Source organism: Neovison vison, chromosome 6 (genome assembly GCF_020171115.1).
Source record: "Neovison vison isolate M4711 chromosome 6, ASM_NN_V1, whole genome shotgun sequence".
In the NCBI taxonomy this organism is placed as follows: domain Eukaryota; kingdom Metazoa; phylum Chordata; class Mammalia; order Carnivora; family Mustelidae; genus Neogale; species Neogale vison.
Genome location: NC_058096.1, coordinates 116,100,224 through 116,124,188, shown reverse-complemented (window position 1 = coordinate 116,124,188; position 23,965 = coordinate 116,100,224). Strand labels below are relative to the sequence as shown.

At 36.6% G+C, this 23,965-nt stretch overlaps 1 protein-coding gene across 6 annotated transcripts in view; it reads left to right on the top strand.

Moving 5' to 3' along the window:
• Positions 1-23,965, top strand: part of ATP13A3 (ATPase 13A3) — a 92,089-nt gene that overhangs the window by 57,306 nt on the left and 10,818 nt on the right. For all 6 annotated transcript variants that reach the window (XM_044252025.1, XM_044252027.1, XM_044252028.1 and 3 more), the window contains 12 exons: positions 4,325-4,449; positions 6,028-6,203; positions 7,432-7,554; positions 7,637-7,716; positions 8,313-8,355; positions 8,440-8,549; positions 8,847-8,943; positions 9,803-9,875; positions 11,628-11,805; positions 13,224-13,411; positions 19,126-19,214; positions 22,465-22,545. In XM_044252025.1, coding sequence (XP_044107960.1) covers positions 4,325-4,449; positions 6,028-6,203; positions 7,432-7,554; positions 7,637-7,716; positions 8,313-8,355; positions 8,440-8,549; positions 8,847-8,943; positions 9,803-9,875; positions 11,628-11,805; positions 13,224-13,411; positions 19,126-19,214; positions 22,465-22,545 — 1,363 coding nt within the window. The remainder of the gene's footprint in view (positions 1-4,324; positions 4,450-6,027; positions 6,204-7,431; positions 7,555-7,636; positions 7,717-8,312; positions 8,356-8,439; positions 8,550-8,846; positions 8,944-9,802; positions 9,876-11,627; positions 11,806-13,223; positions 13,412-19,125; positions 19,215-22,464; positions 22,546-23,965) is intronic.

The window sequence follows — 23,965 nt, the reverse complement described above, 5'->3', positions numbered from 1 at the left end:
CCAAGTATTATTTTGGTCAGAGTTTCATGGGTCACAATAACCAATTATGCCAATACTCTTTCCCAACTCCCAAAGGTTGAGTGACATTGCCATCATCACATTTACTTTTCTCTAGTCTTCCTCTCTCCAATTTGTGTTCCACAGTGCCTCCAGAGCTTTTTAACATTGAGTTCTAATACCAGTCTCCTACCTGGAATTCTAGTAAATGGCCTCTCATCATCTGCTAGAAGAGGTCACCATCAGGAATATGCATCAGGAAAGAAACAAAACACATAAAATGTAGTTGGAAAAAGGGAAAGTGATAGAAGCAGATAAAAAATCAGAAAAAGGCATACAAGGGTACCTGGGTGGCTCAGTCAGTTAAGTGTCTGCCTTTGACTTAGGTCATGATCCCAGGACCCCTCGTAAGGCTCACTGCTCAGTAGGAAGTCTGCTTTTCCTTCTCCCTCTGGTCCTTCCCCCTGCTTGTGCTCACTTGCTTGCTCTCAAATAAATAAATAAATAAAATCTTAAAAAAGAAGAAGAAAAAGGCATACAAATGGCCAATGAACAAATGGAAATTGTAGTACATTATTTAGTTCTTTGGGGAACTACAGAATAAAATCACAGTGAGACATCACTTCTCTCCTGAGGTTCGTGAAATTAAAAAGATTGATAATATCCAGTGTTTGTGAAGACTTGAGAAAATTTTAATGAACATGTGTAGTACCTGTCAAAATTTAAATTGCTTATACAGTTTAATCTCGCAAGTGCAGTTCTAGGAATCCAGCTTAAAGAGCTATTCCTATGTGTGTTATGCACAAGTTACGCACAGGTTCAGGGTTTTTTTTTTAAATTATTTTTATTTTTTAATTTTTTTATAAACATGTAATGTATTATTAGCCCCAGGGGTACAGGTCTGTGAATTGCCAGGTTTACACACTTCACAGCACTCACCATAGCACATACCCTCCACAATGTCCATAACCCCACCACCCTCTTCCAACTCCCCCCCCCAGGTTCAGGTTTAAATAGTGTCAGTAGCACAACAATAGGGCAGTGGTTAAATTACAGACTGTTAACGCTTCTTTTAATTACGCCTTTTCCTACTATGCAAAAGTAGAGTGTTCCTTTGAAGCTGTTCATAAGCCAGAATAATTATATAAATAAATATATAAATAATTAAATAATTAAAGCGAGGAAACCGTTACCATTAATTTATGTGGAAAAAATTCTTGAGTTTTTCCAGACCCCAAAAATAATCTCTCTTAAGCTCTCATAACTTGGGTCACGTGCCTGCTAATGCAGGCACAATAAATCGAGATAGAGCAAGATGCTCACAGGCACAGTTCAGACATATGTGGCTTGATGCTGAGGTGCTGACTGTTAATACCCAGGGAAGGAGCTTGGGAGGGCCACTCCCAGCTGCTTGGGCATGCACTGCTTCTGAATTGGCTTGCTGCAAAATAAATGCTGAATCCTCTTTTTGCCTTTCCCCCTTTTTTCTTGAAAGTGAAAAGTCTTCAGATTTTTTTGGGTTTTTGAAAACAAGTACCGATGTAGGTCTTTCGTAAAAGTGGCCTAATGCAAGCTTTTGAAAAGCAGATGATTCCTAAGCCTGAAGACTTAGGGCAGTGTTTATAGTAGAATCCTGGTTTTCTGAATGAGAACTAAAGGAGTGGAGCAGATAGCCCAATAGCTAAAAGGAAAAGCTATGTTAGGATTTCTGCCTGTTCACACAGAATGTTTGGGGGATGTGGTTTAAGCATGAACATTTCAAAAAAAAAGAAAAGCAGTAGCCAGCTGATGGGACTGATCAATATGTATAGTTGGGAGGTGCTGTAAAATACCGTGTTCTAATTTCTATGAAGGACACACGAGGCTCTTCTTTCTCTACAGCTCCACCTTTTGCCTTTTTTTCCCCTTAAAGACTAACTACTGATTTGTCTGTAGTTCTTGAGCCTGTCCTAATCAGACATTCTTCCATGCCCTTGAATAAGCTATTCCTTCTGCCCAGAATATCCTATCCCTGTCAACTTTTCTCTCTTTCTCTCCTTCTTTGGCATCTGTAAAACCAAGACCACCTCTCTCTTGGGGGCAGGTTTTGGCATTTCTCTTACTGCTTGAACTTCTACATCTTGAGTTGAATATTGTATTGTTCATTCATTAGAGGACAAAATTTCCATGACCTGTGTCATTTTATTGTTAGGAAACCAGTAGTAGCCAGAAACTAGCAGGTCATGGGAAAATGGCTATAGTACTTCGACCCTAGGGTTTCACATTGGTACAGATTTGTTCCTTGAAGTGCATTTTCACTTAAAGGCTCATTTCTCCTATCACCACCAGCAGTGTCATTTTATATTGTTTCTTAACTATTCTTTAATACCTTTACTACCCATAGTTATAAATTATATTTCAAAGATTGTTTAGGGTTTAGAGTTTTGTACTTAAAGTGTCTTTATTGAATTTTGTGTCAAAAAACCACTTCTTACTGGAAGTCTGAAATTTTGGTTCCTAACCTCAAATCTTCTTTCTCCATCCCGGGGGCAGGGTGGGGGGAGATATTTCTAGGGCACCTGGGTGGCTCTGTTGGTTGAGTGTCCAACTTATGATCTCAGTTGAAGTCTTGATGTCTGGATCGTGAGTTCAAGCCTTGCATTGGGCTTCTTACCGGGTGTGGAGTCTACTTAAAAAAAAAAAAAGAAAAAAATAATTCTGTGATAGAATTTTAGTAGCTTGAGATCCCCCCCCCAAAGATTTTATTTTTATTTATTTGGCGGAGAGAGAGAGGTCACAAGTAGGCAGAGAGGCAGGCAGAGGAGCCGGGGAAGTAGGCTCCCCATTGAGAAGAGAGCACGATGTGGGGCTCGATCCCAGGACCCTGAGATCATGACCTGAGCCGAAGGCAGAGGCTTAATCCACTGAGCCACCCAGGCACCTCAGTAGCTTGAGATTTCTTAAAATGTAGCCATCTCCATGATGATGCTGAAGCACATATTATTTTTGCATGCACACTTTTTTAAAAGGTTTTACTTATTTATTTATTTGAGAGGGAGGGAGGAGGGGCAGACTGGGGAGAATCTCAAGCAGATTCTGTACCAAGTATGGGACTTGATCTTATAGCCTCAGATATGACTTGAGCCAAACCAGAGCTGGATGCTCAACCAACTGAGCTACTTGAGCGCCCCTGCATATATCTCTTTGCCAGCATGTCTGTTTTCCCACAAAAGCCCCTTGAGGGTGGGGATCATACCTTTTCATCTTTGACCTTCCAGGGAATAGTAGTGCTACTTGGTGCAGAGTGGGTACTTAACTTTTGAAGGAATAGCATCTTGATAGTTATTGAATATTAATACATATTTTTTAAAGGAAATTTTCTTTAAAGATTCTATTTATGTATTTGACAAAGAGAGCAAGTGAGCCCAAGTAGGAGGAGCAGCAGGCAGAGGGAGGGGGAGAAGCAGGCTTCTTTCTGAATGGGGACCCTGAGGCAGGGCTCAATCCCAGGACTCTGGAATCATGACCTGAGCCGAAGACAGATGTTTAATGTTTGAGCTACCCAGGTGCCCTGAATATTAATAAATAGTGTAAGAGCCCCATCTCTGGGGCCCATTGTCAGACTGCTAAATAGTTTTTGTATCACACTGCCAGGATCAAGAATTTGATCAAGAGTTTAGGGGCATCTGGGTGGCTCATTGATTAAGTATCTGCCTTAGGCTCAGGTCATGATCCTGGAGTCCCAGGATTGAGCCCCATATTGGGCTCCCCGCTTAGTGAAGAGTCTGCTTCTCCTTCTGACCCTCCCCCTTCTTGTACTCTCTCACTCTTTCTCTCTCAAATAAATAAAATCTTAAAAAAAGAATTTGATCACTTCCAAAATCATCAAAGGCTTGATAATAATGAATGCAGTATAACAATGTTGAATGTGCTTATGGTCAAGTTTTTTCCTTTTTTCTTAACATTTATGTTAGGCTGTGTTATATTTGGGGGCCAGTAAAGCATAGATTTATTTATACTCATTCATTTTGTGGGTAGAATACAAGATGAACATTTTTCAGTACTTCAGGTGTTCAGTGTTTTAAAAGATAACATTCTCACGTTATCCTTATTTCTCACATTTCAAAGGGTAATGTTTTATTTCAAAATATGCCTCTTGGGAATTATTTTTCCAGATATGAATTTTTTGAGATATTAAGCTCGATCACACATATATATGGCTTATTCAGCATATAAAATGTTTCAATTTGTAATTTATGGGAATTTTAATTTGCTTTATTAATAAGAAGAGAAAAGTATCTGTTCTCTGGACTAAACCATTTTGTGTTAAAATTTATTTTTTCTGCAGAGATGTCATTGAAAACAACATGGATTTTATGGGATTAATTGTAATGCAGAACAAATTAAAGCAAGAAACCCCTGCAGTACTTGAAGATTTGCATAAAGCCAACATTCGCACTGTCATGGTCACAGGTTAGACTTTATAAAAGGACACAGGAAAAATTGAATGTGACTCTTAAGAGTTCGGGTTATAGGATATTGTGGAATGATTAGTTACAAAAGCATATAGTGACTCCATCCTACCTTGTCCCATTTCAACTCAGAGTGTTTTTTAAAGGTATAAGATAACTTTGCAGAACTCTCCTGAGGCTAGCAAATTCTTTTTATAAAAGTAGTAAAACAGTGAAGGGCATATTGTAAAAATTTAGATTTTGCTCTTTTTGTTGTTCCTCTAATCATATACTTTTTATAGCAGTTATTTTATTTTGTGTAAGCTGTTTGTAGATTTGTTTTCTGTACTAGAGCATAAGATTCTAGAGAGTTAAGAGAATGTTTTGTTCGTTTTGGGGTCTTGTGCAGTTTTTAGAACCATGCCAGATGCATGGAAAATGACTAATAGATATTTGTTAGAATTACACTTTTATGTGTAAGAGTATGTTTATTTTCATTGCCTGAATGTGTACTAGTGAAAATAGCCATTGTTTGATTGGTTTTTGATTTCTGACGACTATATCCAAATGATTCTCTGGTGTTACTATATTGTTGATATTAGATAATTCCCATTCCTTAGTTGTATGAAATTGTGGCAACTCTTAAGTATTTTTTTCTTAGTAAATATTAAGAATTAAGATAATCATTCTATGGCTCATTTATGTGTTCACTAAGACTTATGGGGAAAAAGCAATTGACGTTTTTTTGTTTCAGACTCTGAGATCCATCTAATAGCAAACTTACCAGTGTGTAGCTCAAGTAGAAGTTTATTAGCATCCCAGCAATTCCTTGGTTCTAAGGATTGCTCCTTCAAAGCACTTTCCATCTCTGTCTCTTTCCTCTCTTTCCCTGCCATGACGGACTGTGACCTTTGTCCCATGGGGGGTCTGTCTGGTCACAAGAGGCCACCGTTGGAAATAGTGTGTGGGAACTGGGGGAAGAAATCCTGCTGCCCTTCAGTTTTGGCAGCAGTGGGCTTTGCAGACCTTTCACATTCCTCTCACATGTGTGGATATTTTCTTGATCCTATCCTTATAGGGCTTCTTTTCATTTCTCTCCTCCTGACTGAGAGGATATCTATCTTCTCTTCCTATCTTGTGAAGATTGTATTCTTGTTTACCTGGCTCATCGTTTTGCTTTCGGAACCTGTTCCTTTTTTCCTGTGATACTAGGTATTCTTGTACAGACCCAGTGACTCCTAAGTTATTCCAACAGATATTTTTTGAGCACCTGCTCTATGCATGTGCAGCACTGTTCCAGGTGTCGCTAGGTACTACTAGTGCCTGACCGAAAGAGATCACAGTGTATCTGGCTTTAAAAATTGTAATTGTGAGAATGGTATGACTATTCAGCATATGTGTGCTTGAATTATTTGAGGCTTCCTTTGTAAAGTATGTTTTGATTTTTGTTGTCTTTAAGATTCAAGAGTAATACTGTACATTATCTTCATTTTGCCAAGCACAATGATGGGGTAGTAGGTATTCTTGATAAATATTCATTGTTGAATACATTTATGTTTCCATTTTAATTGTAATGCATTTTCAATATTTTGAAAATTAGGTGACAATATGTTGACTGCTGTTTCTGTGGCCAGAGACTGTGGAATGATACTACCTCAGGATAAAGTTATTATTGCTGAAGCATTACCTCCGAAGGATGGGAAAGTTGCCAAGATAAACTGGCATTATGCAGACACCCTAACACAGTGCAGTAATTCATCAGCAATTGACTCAGAGGTAATGTCAAGAAGAATTTTCCTTTTTGAAGCTTGCTTGTTTGAATTTAGTCTGAAAAAATAAAAGGTGGTGCATTAAAAAAACACAACACAACAGAAAATAAATGAAAACAGACACCTGGGCCACATCCTCAGAGATTGATTTATCAGGGCTGGATGAGACCCAGCTACCTCAAATTGTGATTTCTGACGAACTTGAGAAGCACCATTTTAAAGAATGAAAATTTAGCCCGAACTTGAGAAGCACCATTTTAAAGTATGAAAATTCCAGATATTTATCCTATTTTAACCGTTTAAGAAGATTTATTTGAGAGAGGAGAGAGAGTGTGTTAGAATGGGCGAAGGGGCAGAGGGAGAAAATCCCCAAACAGACTCCCTGCTGAGCTAGAAACCCGACACAGGGCTTGATCCCACCACCCATGAGATCACGACCTGAGCCGAAACCAAGAGTGGCCACTTAACAGACTGAGCTGCCTAGGCAGCTATTTTAAAAGTAATGATAAATGATGCAGGAGGTCTATAATATTTAGTCCATGTGTTATTTCATACCGAAGCTGATTTTTAGCCTTTGTTGGTTGGTTGGTTGTTTTTTAAATAACCACTATAGGTAATCTACCTATAAAAACTGAATTTCCTTTTACTTTTAATAAACATTAAACTTTCATTGTTTTATGTAAATTATCAAATAAAAATTTCATTTTAGATCAAATATATATGTGATTTTTTTAAAAATAAAGATTTTATTTATTTGACACAGAGAGAGTACAAGCAGGGGAAGAGCAGGTAGAGGCAGAGGGAGAAGCAGCCTCCCTTGAGAGCAGGGACTCCCGATGCTGGGCTTGCTTCCAGGACTCTTGGGATTATGAGCTGAGCCAAAGGCAGATGCTTAACCAACTAGGCCACCCAGGCACTCCTAGATCAAATGTATGTATGTATTTATTTATTTATTTTAAAAATTCTTTTAATTTTTATTTATTTATTTGACAGAGAGAGAGAGAGATCACAAGTAGACAGAGAGGCAGGCAGAGAGAAGGGAGAAGCAGGCCCCTTGCTGAGCAGAGAGTCTAATGTGGGGCTTGATCCCAGGACCCTGAGATCATGACCTGAGCTGAAGGCAGAGGCTTAACCCACTGAGCCACCCAGGCGCCCCATAAATCAAATGTATTTAAAATAGGATTTTATTACTTGGTCTGGCTGCCTAAATATTGTTTTAAATGTCTCATACACAGGCTATTCCAATTAAACTGGTCCATGATAGCTTAGAGGATCTTCAGGTGACTCGTTACCATTTTGCAATGAATGGAAAATCATTTTCAGTGATATTAGAACATTTCCAAGACCTTGCTCCTAAGGTTAGTGACATGGGTTTATGTATGTGTGTGTTCACACGAATAAACTGTGAACAGTATTTTAAAGAAATTTATTTTTTTCTAGTTGATGTTGCATGGCACTGTGTTTGCTCGTATGGCACCTGATCAGAAAACACAATTAATAGAAGCATTGCAAAATGTAGAGTAAGTATTGTTTTTGTTTTTGTTTTTTTATTTTTATGGATTTTAATGTCATTTTCAAAACCAGAAAAGTAACTAATATTTCATGTATATAGTATTGTCATCTATCAGATAGGTGACAGCTCTGAAATGCCTTTTTAAAAGAGGTTCATGTGCTAATTTGTTTAGATAAAGTACAATATCTACAATTCCTTTTCCAGGTAATATCTGTAAGGTAGAGTTCATTTACTCTGCTTGTAGAAGTGACTTCATAGATTGTGTAAATAATTATGTTTAAGTTTTAGTGTAAAAGTAGGTTATTAAAGACTGTACAGACCCAAGACCTTTGCTCTCAAGATAAGGAAATTGAGGTGCCAGATGATAAACTGATTTGCCCAGCTTGTGACAGAAATGGGACAATAATCCAGGTCATTTGACTTGCAAGCTGATGCCATTTGCAAAAGCAACATGCCTGTAGTCCTTGCGATAAAAAGATTGTTTAGTTCCAGTGGGGAGGTCTCAGTCTATTAGCTCTTCATAATAACATAGGAGGAATCTTAAGTTAAATGTTGTTTGTTTTAAAAAGGTAATCAAAATCTTAATGTAATTTTTGTTTCTAGTTACTTTGTTGGGATGTGCGGTGATGGTGCAAATGATTGTGGTGTAAGTATGGTTTTTGTGATTTATAGTTCTTTAGGCTAAGTCACATTTATAAAACTTAACCTCTTTTCTTCTTCAAAACACTAGGCTTTGAAGCGGGCACATGGAGGCATTTCGTTATCAGAGCTCGAGGCTTCAGTGGCATCTCCCTTTACCTCCAAAACTCCTAGTATTTCCTGTGTGCCAAACCTTATCAGGTAGCACAAATTCAACATTATCTCTTTGTGATGTGCTCTGTTAACGTAGAAAAAAAATCATCATAGAAATTAATATGAATTTGTTGTGATGCTGTGTTAGTATATTCGATCTCTGACTTCATTAGCAGCAGGTCGCTACTCTTCATCTCTTTCAGGTTCTGCTTTAGTTTTGATCTTTTGGTAGAAGAGTGCTTTGTCATAGCTGTTGAATGTTGATGTTCATCAGTCAGGATATTACTGTGGTTTGGAAGAGGAGTTCAAATGCTTTTATTGACATGCCAACATTTGTTTTCCCAGGGAAGGCCGTGCTGCTTTAATGACTTCTTTCTGTGTATTTAAATTTATGGCTTTGTACAGCATTATACAGTACTTCAGTGTTACTCTGCTATATTCCGTGAGTACTGACTTGGCTTACAGAGATGGTGCTTTTGTTAAGGCATTTAAACCAAAAAAATGGAGTATGTATGCATCCACTAATTAGGGAACTTACATAACTAGCATCTATAAATTTTCCTTTAGTTTATTATATTTTGAGTAGCAGATTGAAAATCTCATGAATCTGCAATAGCATTTTCTTTAAGGCTGACAGTTGTGGCTAAAGCTTTGTGAATAAAAGATGATTGTATTCTTTTTTTTTTTTTGCCTTTAGCACAGGTTGGGCATCTTTCTGAGAGCTCTTCAAAATGTTAAGCTGTGACATATTTCACATTTGTAGTTAACTCTGCTAAACATTTACAGAAAAAGGCCAGAGTGAGAAAGATGTTTCAGTAGTGGTTTGTAGGACTTTATGCATTTGGAGAAAACTGTAAACGGTGATGTCTGTAGGTACTCCATCAGATTTTATAACTGAAGTGATCTCACTTTAGAATTTTCTCAAAACAAACAGTAGTGACATCCCACGGAGTTTTTGTGAAGTTATCCCTTTCTACCATTTGTAGAAAGGATCAGGAGGGATGGTGTTAGATGGATTTTAGGAAGCTTTGAGATACTAATTTCCAAGGGTGTTGAATATAATAAGTAAGAGCTTGTATTTTCTTTTTGTCAAAAAGCTTAAAAGATTTTACTATCAAAGGCAAATGTACTTTAATTTTTAAGCAGGTCCAAATATTACTTTAAAGTTGTTATTGATGGTGGGGGCTGGGGCGTGGGTAGAGTGGGGGAACTAAAATCAGAGAAGAAAAATCTAAAGCCAGGCAAAGTGGTATAAAAATAGTTTCTGAAAACTAATTATGCTTTTAAAATTACTTTTGCAGATCTTAAGTAACCTGGGAGACTTCCAGTTTCTTTTCATTGATCTGGCAATCATTTTGGTAGTGGTATTTACAAGTGAGTAATTTGCTTTAGTATTGATTTAAAAGCATATGAAATTCTGATTAATTCCTTAAACTTTGGTAAATTTATATCAATAATTATAACATAGGGCATACTTCTTTCCTATAAATTCTTTTTTTTTTTTTTTTTAAACTACTAGTTGTTTTTATTTGCTCTCGTTGTTTTACTCTTCTTTCTCCATCTTTTTCTTCCACTGAGCAGAGTGCCTAGTGCAGGGCTCCATCCCAGGACCCTGGGATCATGACCTGAGCTGAAGGCAGGTGCCTAACCAACTGAGACACCCCAGGCATCCCACTTATATCTTTTTAAATCCAGAATATTACATCAGCCTTTCTTGGGGGACATCTTGGTGTTGACATTTATGAAAGAAGAGAAATCAGTTAAATGGATTTGTCTGGTCTGAAGTAGTCTCATTAGACTCAGACTGTGAATTCTTGGGAGGAGTATGGCGGAAGTGATGCCATATCCCTAGGTAGACCATATGAGGAAACAGAAGATAGTGGTTGATTTTGGTCTTTGTGTTTATGTCAGAATAAATAATGATGTAATTGGATATGACCTGCTTAATCAAATAAAAATTCACAAGTCCATATTAGAAATAAGTAAGTAGGGAGAGAAGAGAAAGCTCTTCCTTAGATGAAAATGCAAACTGATAACTATAGAAGGAATGATGGACTTCAACCATGAAAATACACTGATCTGATTGACCTTTTAGGCCAGATGCTTCTTTTCTGTGCATTAGAGGATGCTTACGAGCATCTCTGGTCTCTACCTGCTGCTAGATGCCAGCAACACTCCCCTGGTTTTGACAACCATGAATATCTCCAGACATTAACAGATGTTCTCTACAGGGCAAAATCATGTTGGTTGAGAACCAGTGAGTTAGACAATCCTTAGGGAATACTATTCCCTAAATACTAGTTTAGGGAATTTGTCGAGTCGAAGTTTAATGAAGAACAGGATTTTTATATATCTTTTTACAAACTAATTACAAAAAGAAAAGCAGAAATGTTACAGTAGAGAAACTTGGTGGACATCACCTTAATAAGTTATCAAAGCTTTTTTTGATTACTGTTCATATAGCTTTCAACCTTTGTTAATGTCTTCTTTTTGTGTGTGTGTGTTAATGTCTTAAGAGGAAGAAAATATGTCTTTTTACTATAGCTTTTAATTAAATATTCAGAAATAAATTCTTAAACATAGTTAACATATAAACTTAATTAACATATAAGCACGGTAATGTTATAGTTTATATGTTTCTGTTTAGTATTCTTATTACTTGTACTGGTATTTCTCTGAAATTCAGTAGGCTAATGTAAAAGTACTTGGTGAGGGCGCCTGGGTGGCTCAGTGGGTTAAGCCGCTGCCTTCGGCTCAGGTCATGATCTCAGGGTCTTGGGATCGAGCCCCGCATCGGGCTCTCTGCTTGACAGGGAGCCTGCTTCCTCCTCTCTCTCTCTGCCTGCCTCTCTGCCTATTTGTGATCTTTCTCTGTCAAATAAATAAATAAAAAATATTAAAAAAATAAAAAAATAAAAGTACTTGGTGAGATACTTTAGAAAAAGCCTAAATTGTTTACTTTTACAGCTGACTTAAATATGCATGACATTTGGCTTGGATTTTGGACATTTTTCATATTAAAGATTTGTTAGACAAAAATGAATTTAAGTTCCTAAGTGAATCTGATTATGTATTACATAACAACTATATAGATAAAAACTTCTCCCCTTTTCCTTCTCATTATAGTGAGTTTAAATCCTGCCTGGAAGGAACTCGTGGCGCAAAGACCACCCTCAGGTCTTATATCTGGGGCCCTTCTTTTCTCCGTTTTGTCTCAGATCATCATCTGCATTGGATTTCAATCTTTGGGGTTTTTTTGGGTCAAGCAGCAACCTTGGTATGAAGTATGGCAGCCACAGTCAGAGTAAGTTGGTCAATCCATTTAAAAAATCTGTGGAATGTGTGTAACATATATGCATAGTAGAAATAAGTTTTAGAATTTATATAAATTTTGCAGGCAGCTTGATTAAACAGTTATTTGGCCTATATTTGACTTTATATCATTGTAACTCCTTTTATTTTTAGAAAGATGGTCAGGCAGGTTCTTCATAATCATTACCAAGAAGGGGATATCGGACCAGTTTCTTAATTAGCTACTGAGCTTATCTGTAAAATGGGAGCATTGAAATTAATCAGTGTTCTCTTCTCTAAACCCAGAATGTTTGTCCATCTAACTTTTCTACCCCAGACCTAGGAAGTGACATTTTAAAATCTGAAAAAACTTGTAAAAAAAAAAAAACAAAAACACCAAGTGCTTCTCTTATTTATGGGTAGAGTGTTCTATCAGTCACAGATTATAACATTAGTTTAATTAATTAAATGTATAAGCTGGGGTCCCTGGGTGGCTCAATCAATTAAGCATCTGATTCTTGATCTTAGCTTAGGTCTTGATATCAGGCTTGCAAAAAACAAAACAACATGTAAACTATACCCTGATGTAATTTTGTAGAATTACATTTTTTATATACAAACATTATAGCTTGCTTGATGAAGGGACTAAAAGTTGTCTTTAAAAGTTTTGGGAAACTGAAAAATTTAACATTAATGTCTGCCTATATGTACATATAAACACTGCAATGCAAAGGAATAGATGGAATTGTTCTGGAGAATCTTTCCAGAATTCATTTGTAGCAGATTAACATTTTGTTACTGCTTGCCTGTGCTTATGTAACTAATGTTTTGGTAATGGGTGTGATACATGTTTGACAGTCGTGCCCACTGGAAGCAGAGCTGAGAGAGCACCACAGCCACAGAATACTGACAGTACTCAGTGCTTTGCTGGACATCTACATGAGTTATCTTACTCCCCACAGAAACCCTGTGATAGTGCAGGTGATACCCACCCTTACAGGCCAGGAAATGGGGGCTTAACAATTTAATAATTCCTTGGTTAAACTAAAAAGTGGTAGGGCTAAGGTCAAACTTAAGGTCTGTGAACCTTTACCATGTTAAAATGACTCCTAAAATTTAGTTGTGTTTCTTTTTTTAAAATTTTAATTTTAGTATAGTCAATGTACAGTGTGATATTAGTTTCATCTCCAAGTTTAAAAAGTAAGAGGGACTTGTTAAATATGATTGGAATTAACTGATTGGAATATAAGGAGAAGAGACCCTTAACACTCTGTTGCCTGTTCTGTATGTTTTACCTTGATATTGTTGGATCTTTTCCTATAAAAACCTTATTTCTGTTAATGGGAGTGATTTAAGATAGTTAAGGTAAAGTTGGTTCCTTTTGGAAAATGAGTATTGTATTTAGTAATGTAAAAATGTTTTGTGTTCTAGTGCTTGTAATACAACGAGAAGCCTATATTGGAATTCTTCACATTTGTACAATGAAAGCAATGTTGATACACATAATATTCAAAATTATGAAAATACCACAGTATTTTTTATCTCCAGTTTTCAGTACCTCATAGTGGCAATTGCCTTTTCAAAAGGAAAACCCTTCAGGCAGCCTTGCTACAAGAATTGTAAGTTTGGCATTTGTGATTTTTATCCTGCTTTCTTTCTTTAAAAATAATATAAGAAGAGTAGAGTTGAAATTGTTCTTTCAAAGTGAAATGGGTCTTCACATAAAATGAACCTAGTGATTTAGATGTTTACTGTCTTGTTTTGTTCTCATGGTCGCTGCCACTCTAAAGTTGAAAATTAAAGCCACCAGTTCTAAACAATCCTGGTTTTCACACTGTTGATTCTGGCTCCAGCTTTTATTTTTACAGCCCATTGCAGACAGAGTTAGAATTAGAAACAGGAACAGAGGTTCTTCAGTTGGAACAGTGGGTATTATACTTTGCTTCTGGGTGGTCTGCACAGTGCCAGCTGTCTTTGTCATCATTCTTGATACTGGCACAGACATTATTCACCTGGAATTCTTCATCGGTGTCACCTTTGCATCCACTGCTGAAAGTGTCAGTAAAATGGAGTCTTGCGCCTATGTTGACTCATCTAACTATGGCAGTAGGAGATAGCTTCTCTATTGATCAAAACTAGGGTTTATGGGGAAAAAAATCAGTTACTGTGTATAAAGTGCTAATTTTTTAAAAAATTGAGAATATACTATTAACATGTGGGACAACTTAATTTTTTTCATAAAAAACTTTAGATTTTTGCAGTATTTTAGAATAAATAGTAGTCATTCTTTTGCTGTAGTTAGAAAGAAATGCCGGTGTTCTGGTTGGCAGACTGTCAGGTCACAGAAGTGTAAGTAACATCTGCTAGCATCTCTATCTCATGAGGGTTTACAAAGCATTTTCCCATATGTCTTTTTTTTTTTTTAATAATTTATTTATTTGACAGAGAGAGAGAGATCACAAGCAGGCAGAGAGGCGGGGCGGGGGGGGAGCAGGCTCCCTGCTTAGGAGAGAGCCCAATGCGGGACTCGATCCCAGGACCCTGGGATCATGACCTGAGCCAAAGGCAGTGGCCTAACCCACTGAGCCACCCAGGCGCCCCCATTTTCCCATATGTCTTATTTATTTTTCTACACTATGTGGTTTGTAGGTCACATTTTATTAGTTTCTGTTTTGGACAGGTTAAGACTGTTCACCTATCAGTAATATTGAAATCTGTTTTTACTTTTTACTTTTTTTTTTTTTTTAAACTGATACTGGGCACCTGGGTGGTGCAGTTGGTTGAGCCTCCAACTGACTCTTGACAGCTTGGGTCGTGATTTCAGGGTCATGGGACTGAGCCCTACATCAGTCTGCGCAGAGTTCGGAGTCTGCTTAGGATTCTCTCTTTTCCCTCCTTCTGCCCCTACCCCCTCCAAATAAATAGATCTTGAAAAAACAAAACAAAACAAAAATCCATTATCTAAAAAGCAGAATCTGTATTATTGAGAGACATATTGGAAGTATGTTTTGGGACAAAAAGACTTCCATAGAAGGTCAGTCACTTCTTCTTCTAAGAGTACTTCATAACTAAAGTTAGCTTTGGTTAAAGTGAACTTAATTAAAATTGACATACATGTTTTGTTTTTAGTTCCATATTTTTATATTTCAAGGAAGCATGCCCAAGTGTGGCTAAAACATCTATCAGAGAATAATGCTTTCTTTATATAAGAAAACTGGTGTTCAGACTGTTTGATAAGTAAGACAGCGATGTCAGAGAAGTTAGAGAGCTAAGTAAATCCACCCTACCCATGCTTCTCCAGTTAAAAAAAAAAAAAGATTATTAATTGCCTGTTTTTAAAATGTATCTTTTGTATCATTTGGAAAATTTAAAAAAAAATTAAAGGCTTTGTATTCTCATTTAATTTTGTATTAAGATATTTTGTATTTTCAGTTAGTTTCAAATTGACTTCAATAAGTAGTAAACTCAGTTGTTGATCACTGGACTATTTTTTTAAAACCTAGTATTAAAAATTGTGTTTAGCAAAAAATACAGCCACAAGGGACACCTGGGTGGCTCAGTCGGTTAAGCCGCCGCCTTCAGCTCAGGTTGTGATTCTAGGCTCCTGGGAACAAGTCCTGCATCGAGCTCCTTGCTCAGCGGGGAGCCTGCTTCACTCTGGGACGCCTGGGTGGTTTGGGTCGTGATCTCAGGGTCCTGGGATTGAGTCCCGCATTGGGCTCTCTGCTCAGCAGGGAGCCTGCTTCCCTCTCTCTCTCTCTCTCTCTGCCTGCCTCTCCATCTACTTGTGATCTCTCTCTGTCAAATAAATAAATAAAATCTTAAAAAAAAAAAATACAGCCACAAAACCTTTGTCCTAAATACAAATAGCCTGTGTGTGTTTGTTGGTGGATAAACAGAGTGCATGCTGTCTTAAAACATGCCTCCTAAAAAATAAAATAAAAACACTAAAGACAACGTAAACGTATTTTGCTGATTTTCACATCTTGTTTCTGTCTCTTATTGGAGCCCCTTAAATCTTGGAGTTATTGATGAATAAAGAAAGTGATAAAATAAAAGTCTAGGGTGCCTGAGTGGCTCAGTGGGTTAAAGCCTCTGCCTTCAGCTCAGGTCATGATCCCAGGGTCCTGGGATCGAGCCCCGCATCGGGCTCTCTGTTCAGCAGGGAGCCTTCTTCCCTCTCTCTCTCTGCCTGCCTCTCTGCCTACTTGTGATCTCTGTCTGTCAAATAAATAAAATCTTAAAAAAAAAAAAAAGAAATAAAGTCTAACTGTATAAAGTAATGTGTAAAGTATAAGTAAGACTGGGAATGAATGGGGAGAGGTTAAGGCTTTGCTAGAGCTGACATTAGTTTTTCATTTTCTCCTTTAGAATTGACAGCCGTTCTTTGTTAGGACTTGCTGGTTGCTGATCTTTATATCTGAGCAGTGAAATGTATTAAACCTATTTTGAGATTATTGTTTTTTAAAAATTAAATCTCAATCTCAGGCATTTCAGGCATTCTCGTCAGAAGGTTTTTGTTCTCTCCCACTGGTTGGATTCTGAATCAAACTGAATTTCAGTCTGCGGTGACCCATTTTCAGCTTTAGCTTAGCCCAGTTCTATTTTCTCCTTTAACCATGCTGTCATTTCAAGGACCATGATGATGTGGACTTAATTCTTACATTGTCATTTAACTAGATGTGATCTCTTGGGATTTGGCTTTGGTTTTTGCTACAGTTTCTTACTTGCCTCCTGTAACTTTCTGCTTGTGACACCAAAGTCCTTTCTCAGTCTGTGAAGATGTTACTGCTGAACTGCTAGTGTCTCCTCTTCAGGGTCTATGCATGTTTTTTTCCTGTTCCTCTGCCATGTCTGAATTGGGTGGAGCAGATACCTAGAGGCCCTGCAGGATAAGGTGTCCTTTCAAAGACTTGAAACTTGTGGTTATAGGTTAGAATACTCCAGTTCATATTTTTGAGGAAGGAACAGCAAGAGGAGTATATATCAAAATCATGAACGAGTATTGTAGGTTTATTTATTTTGTGTAAGGTTTTATTTTTGAGTCATATACTAAGGGGAACGAGCATACAGGAAATCCTTTATGGTGCCTGATTTTGATGCCATATTCCATCAAAACCATCTGGTATCATTAACAAGTCTGTGATGCCGTAAGTTGGGACATATTTAATAATAATAACTTGAATTTACAAATGATTTGCATTTTAAGAACCAAGTCTGCTCTTCCTTATGGTATCCTCATCATATCCATCTTATTAGTTCAGATACCTTGACTCCTAAGGACTTGTTCATGTTCACACGCTTTGTGGTAGAATCTGAATTTGTAACGTGCAGAACATTCTTCGCTGATCTCCAGTCACCACCAACACAGGATTTGTTTTGATTGCTGTGTTCTCGTGAAGAGTATTACTTGTACTTCAGTAGCAGTGCCGGGACTGTCCAGGAGCAGAGAGCACAGTCTACTAGAAGATGAAAACCTGATTTTCCCATCTTGGTTTCTCTGTTGATCTTTTCATTTCAGTGTTTATATACATCTGTCAGCCATGCATTGTTGCTGTCAGATTCCTTTGAACGGCATGCCTCTTTTTCTCCCCTGGCTAAACAAAGGAGAGGTTTAATTATTTTCTGCTTCACATGGAAATCTTGGTGGGTTTTTGGAGGTGTGATCAGAGGGAGTGGCTCTAGGAGAAAGACAGGAAGATTTGAGAAATACTGTTGAGGTGGATGTAAGAAGTTTGTGAGCCTGAGTAAAAAAATGTTTTCTGGCAATATATCAGAAACTAGATTACAAATCTATTTTGCTTATAGCTGTAAAAATGCAGTAAGATTTGGAAAATACTCAATATGGGCTATTATTGTTTTGAAATAACTTTTTCTGTCTCCATGTCTCTCTATTTGTATTCTCTAGCATTTGTATTCTGACCATTTCTTCTTGTCCTTTTTCTGATTTTGTTTTATATGTGTTTCTGTACTCCCAACTAGCACTTTCTAAACACTTTAACTGTCCATAATAACTATTTGAATTAACTTACATATTGCTTTGGTTGCTACATTTATTGAATAGAATATTATATTTCCCATTTACAGTTTAGTAATACTTTTTTAAAAAATAAAAATTGAAGGAAAAAAAATTTTTACAAATCTAACATGTGTTCTAAATTCTTTATCCTCTTGGTCAGTGACTCAAAGTAAAAGTTTCCCCCCTTTGGCATGAATGTTAATAGAACTTCCAGCCTAAGTTGTTACAGCAATAAATATGTATATTAATGTATATATACAAAATAACTATATACACTGTTATTTCTGTGGGACAGTAAATATTGGCCTGTGGTTTTGAACTGACATACTAACAGTTTTTTTTATTTGTAAATGACTCCTACATTTAAAAATAGTATGAGATCCTTTTATAGTCCATAAAATAGGATATTAACTTCTTTACCAAATCTGAAGGCTCTCTGATAAAATTTTAGTTTTACATGGTTTTACTAAATTACAATAACATTTAAGTTTCAAGATGACCTGAAATAAGAACTTGTAAATAAATATCCAAGCCAAAGAAAAAAGGGGAAAATGTTGGGGAATATTAGTATAATGGGGAAATTTCTGATCATTAAGGCTCTTATATAAGAGTATGCTTATACAAGTACAGATGAATGCGTGTATGTACACAGTTAACAGAATGGCCATGAGCAGGGAGTTTTATTTTTGAGTTAGGAAAGTAATGCAAAGTACTGCTTGATTGAACTTAACATTCCCAGCTACTGCAGCAAGTGGTGAGCCCACATTTAAAATAGTAAATCAGTTCACATTCTGGATTTTAGCCAACATTTTCTTTGGAAATATTTTTACAGAGGAGGTCATTGAGAAAGTAGGATTCATTTGACAGAAATATGGTCAAACTAGAATGCCTTTATTTAGGATTATAGCTTACCCAATACTGGGAATAAGTGTTGTTCAGTACTTTCATAGTCAACTGTAATTAGTGCATACCTCTTTTAAATGATAATCTCATTTTGCTGTACATAGTCTAGTCTCCTGTCAATTATATATGGGCTTGATTATCTTACAGAGTAGCTATCTATGGGAAAAAGAGAAATAAATGTCCATAAAGGTCTGTCTTTTACTTTTATAAATGCTGTATCACATAAGTGAAATCTTTGAGCCTAAATAATGTACTATACTCTAGAAAATAACATAAAACAGACTTTATATACTTCACCAACCTAAATAGATATATTCAAAACCAAATTTAAGATTGCCAGTATGCCAGTTGTATTATATGCATTTTTATTTTAAGGAACTTCTAATTTAATTGTTTTACTTTCTTTTTCAGATTTTTTTGTTGTGTCTGTGATGATTTTGTATGTTTTCATATTACTCATCATGTTGCATCCAGTTGCCTCTATTGACCAGGTTCTTCAGGTAAGGGTTCAGCATATCAGTTACTACTGGTTGTCTGAGGGCGATGATAAGTAGGATAGCAGCAGTAAGGCAGTAATAGAAAATGACGCATTAGTATTACATGATACTTACACAGCCAAATGGGACTTTTGGAGGTTTTCTAGGACTTATGATCTACCCCCTCCTTTGCTCTCTTATTACTGGGGACAGAGGCTGTTTTCCCCATAATCTTTCCCTTCTGAATTTTCTAAAATGCAGTTATATTAACCCATATGTACCCTGAAAAGAATAAAGAACATAATTGAAACAACAGCTTTGAGTCTAGCTGATATTTTAAGTTTCTTTCCTGTTTCTTCAGTCTTTGCTTCTGGTTCCCTTTCCTTATCTACAAACAAATGTCCCTTGGTCTTTAAAAATAAAGAACTTGGACTCTGTTTCTTGATCTGTCCCTTCTCAACCTACTTCATGAATAGTCTGTACCTACTGCCTCTTCACTGTCCACTGAGTTCATCTTTTCATTAAAAGTGAACTCCACTGAGTTCATCTTTTCATTAAAAACTTCATGATGAAATACTTGTTCTGTATATTAAATTGTTAAGCACAAGAGTAATAAAAATAACATACCACGAGTTCATTATCCAACCGAAATCATTAACATTACCAACACCAGTAAGGCACTATAGCATACCCTTCTCCAAACACCCTGAGGGAACCACTCTTCTCATTTTTTCTCTCATTATACACTTACCATACTGTATGAAGCCGGACAGATAGTTTTGCTTGCTTTTAACTTGTATGACAGTGGTGTCTTACTGTTTGAATTTTTCTGGAATTGCTTTTTCCCATTAGCATTATTTTTAAGATGCGTCTGTGTTGGTGCGTTTCATTTTCACTACTCTGTAGTACGGCATTACAGGAGTATACTTACAGTCTTTCCCGGGCTCATAGTTGGTTTGTCTCAGGTACAAGCAGCTGTGTTACTGAACTTAGAAGAGGATGACAGTTTATAGTCTGAACCAGCAGTGTGTATATGAGTTTGTTTTCCCATGTGCTTCATTGAGGGATTTAGATAAGCACTTGAAGCAAAAGAAGAAGACAGAAGAAAATCCATTTTTGTTTCTCTTCTGCCGCATGTGTCTTCAGCTTCACATTATTTCTTGAAAGAGTGCAGCATTTGACTCACCTCTCACACACTCATCAAATAGTTTGGCTTCTACCCATGCCAGTCTAATGAAATTATCCTGGTCAAGGGCATTAACAGCTTTCTTCTTAAATCCAGTGGACTTGTCCTTTTAGTTTTTTTCCAGCCTTACTTGACCACTTGTCAGTTTTTGACAAGTTAGCCAGTAATTTTCAAGACTGTAATTTTGTGATGCTGTACTTCCTTCCCATTTTTTTCTACCCCCAGGACTCCTTGTTCTTAGTCTTCATGGTGGTTCCAGACTCTCCTTCTATTCCTTAAATGTTAATGTTTCACACATGATACTCTTCATGTTACTCTGTATATTTGGATGAGCTCGTCTGTAGTGCTGGCTTCCCCCTCAGTATCTTCTGTGTTGGCCTAGCTCTCACAACTGAGCTTTAAAATTGAATATCCACTGACATACTGAATATTATACGCATGGTTCACCTGTCAGTTCTCTCTTTCAGCATCTTGATAACTAAGCTTATCATCATGTTCTCCCTCAACCCTGCTTTTGTCTTCTTTGGTACCACTGTTTATCCAAGTTGGAAGTGTGTGTATATGTGTACTTCTCTTCTTTGCATGGTCAGTCAGTTGCTAGATTCTCTGTTTTCTTACTCTCAGTCTATTTTAGCTTTGCTCCATCCCATTTGCCACCTAAAGGGAAGCTTTTGTTTCCTCACAATACTTTTAACACCAAATATGTTAATTCTCCAACTCTGGACACCAACCGCGTATCTTACAATTCAGTTCTGATACAGACTACCTGGAATTAGCACAGACCCTACAAGTTAAGGGCTCTGTCTCACAAGAGTGCTCCCCAACTTCAGATACCAGTTGAAAGTCCCAAGTCATCCATCCCCTGTACTTCTGACTAATTAGCTATAAATCAGGGTTCCTAGAACTTCCTTCTCAGGTTTGATAATTTGTAAAACTCAGGTTAACACTTATTCTTTATTGGTTTATAATAAAGGTACAGATATACGACTAGATGAAGAGGCAGATAGGCCAAAGTCTGGAAGGGTCTTGAGCGTAAGAGCTTCTGTCCCTGTGAAGTCGGAATGTACTACCCTCTCAGCACATGGATGTGTTGACTAAAGCAGAAGCTCTCTAAACCCTGAAGTTTAGGGATTTTTTTTTAAAGGAGGCTTCATCATGTCATGGTCAATTATTAACTCAGTCTCCAGCCCCTCTCCCTTCCGAGGAGGATGAGGCCGGAAGTTCCAAGCTTCTAATCAGGGCTTAGACTTTCTGATGACCAGGCCCCATCCTAAAGTCATCCAGGAGCCCACCAAGAGTAGCCTAATTAGAATAAAAAACATGATCCCCAGGAAATTCCGGGGCATTTAGAAGCTCAGGATAAGACATTCCTGTTGCCACAAGACCGAATATATATTTATTATTTTGTGCCCTCATCACTAGTTTTGACTTCCATCATCTTTTCTTGATCACTATAGGAGTCTCCACCCCTGAAATCTTTTCTTGCTGGAGTCATAGGTGTTTTTCTATAACATATTAGATCGTATTACTTCTCCGCACCTAGTCCAGTCTTCTGGGTACTCAGTAAATATTTGTTGACTAAAAGGTGAACACATGAATGGGATTTTTTTGTTTTATTTTTTAGATCTTAGGAATTAACCAGATTTTGAAGTGAAAACTTAGACTGTATTTGTTAAGTTGATTTTTACAGTTCTTTCTGTAACAGTATATAGAGTTTTGAGTGATACTTCATTATTCGATCAGTATCTGCTTCACTGTTTAAAGACAGGATTTTAGTTTAAAAATAGGGAATTGTTAGAAATTCATAAACTAGTAGAAAGCATGGCCTTTTCAGTCTGTGTAAATAGGATTTGATTCTAAGCTCAGTTTCTGTACCCTATTCTTTTAACCCTGAGTTAACTTTCGAGTTTTATCCTCTGAAAAGTGGATATACTTCGTGGCATTGTTAAGGATTGAGTAGATAATGTATATGAAGGTGCTTGGTATGTAATAGGAATTCAGTGACATTTGAAATTATCATATAATGCTGTAAACTGCACACTACAATTTTAAAAGTTTTTGTCTTATAAAAAATTTTTTGTCTTACAGATAGTGTGTGTACCATATCAGTGGCGTATAACTATGCTCATGATTGTTCTTGTCAATGCCCTTGTATCTATCATGGTGGAGGTAAGCATTTCAGATAATCAGATGGCTACGTTGCTGCTTTGGGATTCTTGGTGATTTATCAGTCCTGGGGGAAGAGGACAGGTAACATTATGAAAGCCCACAAAAAGTTTCAGTCTCGTTTTAGTTAAATTGATTTAGCTCTCTCTTGTGACCTTTTCCATGGAAAAGAAACACAACTAATATTTGTTAGGTTAAGTGATACGTCACAGCTGCACTTACACATATAAGAGAAAATAAGCAGTGAGATAGCAAAAATTAGTGATCTGTAGAAAGGGGAGAAGATTGGTGCTCAGGTGGCCCTAAACTAGTAAATCAGTGCTATGAAATCAGAGTGGGTGTGTACCACCAGAGACCTGTGATATAAAATAAAATCTCCCATTTAAGGAAGGAAAAGAGGGAGGGGGCTTTCTCTATGAAACATAAATTTTAATAACAGTTTACTGAAAGTATAAAATAATGACCACTGTGAACTTACTGGCGCTGCTTACTGGAACTGCCTCCTTTGGTATTTACTTCTGAGTTTCCTCTGGAGGTCTTACGTCCTCTTTGATCCATTGTATATTATATAGTTACTCTCCTACTAGGATTGCCTTTAAGTTGACTTCTATAAAAGCAGCTAGTAAGTTCTTATTTGCTGCTTATTGATAAAATTCTGTCTGTTCTCAGAACTGTTATGATTCACTCCTACTATAGCAATATATGAAATGGAAGAAGGAGAGTTGTGATTTTTTAAGTGAAGGGTTTCTTTTTAGAGCAAACTTTTGAATTAAAATTAGGTAATTTGTTGGAAAATGTGTATACTTCTGTGATAATAGTTCTCGACTTGAAAATTATGCTTAATTTGTTACTTTCTAAAAGATGACTTGGTATTTATAAATTTGGGCCATAGTGGGCAGTGTGGATATTATGCTACTGATCTTTTTAAGTTGCCCAGTGGAAAGTATTTTTGCTATTTTGTGGACATTAGAAAGCACATCCAAGATAATATATTTTAAAAGCTTTCCTTTTTCTATGGTGTAAATTCCATCTATTCACACAAATGTTATTTAAAATAAAATTTAAAGAAAAACAATTTTTAGGGAATCCTCTCATAATCTCTTAATTTATTATTCTTGCTCACTATCAAAAGAGTTATTTGTGTTGGACTCTGATGAAGTCATACTCATAGATACAGAATTAATATTTTGTTTATTCAATGAACAATTTATTGTTAAGAAAAAAGTCTCAAATTATAAGCATTATTTTAATATGGGAAAGACGCAAGGATTCAAATAAAAGCCATATTTTGTGGAAATTTTAGAGGCCCCATTTTATCAAGAATTTTATGGTGATTTACATTTCTTACAAGAATTTTCTTTAAAAAAAAAAAAGTCCTGTTATACTTTATCCTTTTCAAATATTAACTGAAATTGTCTATATG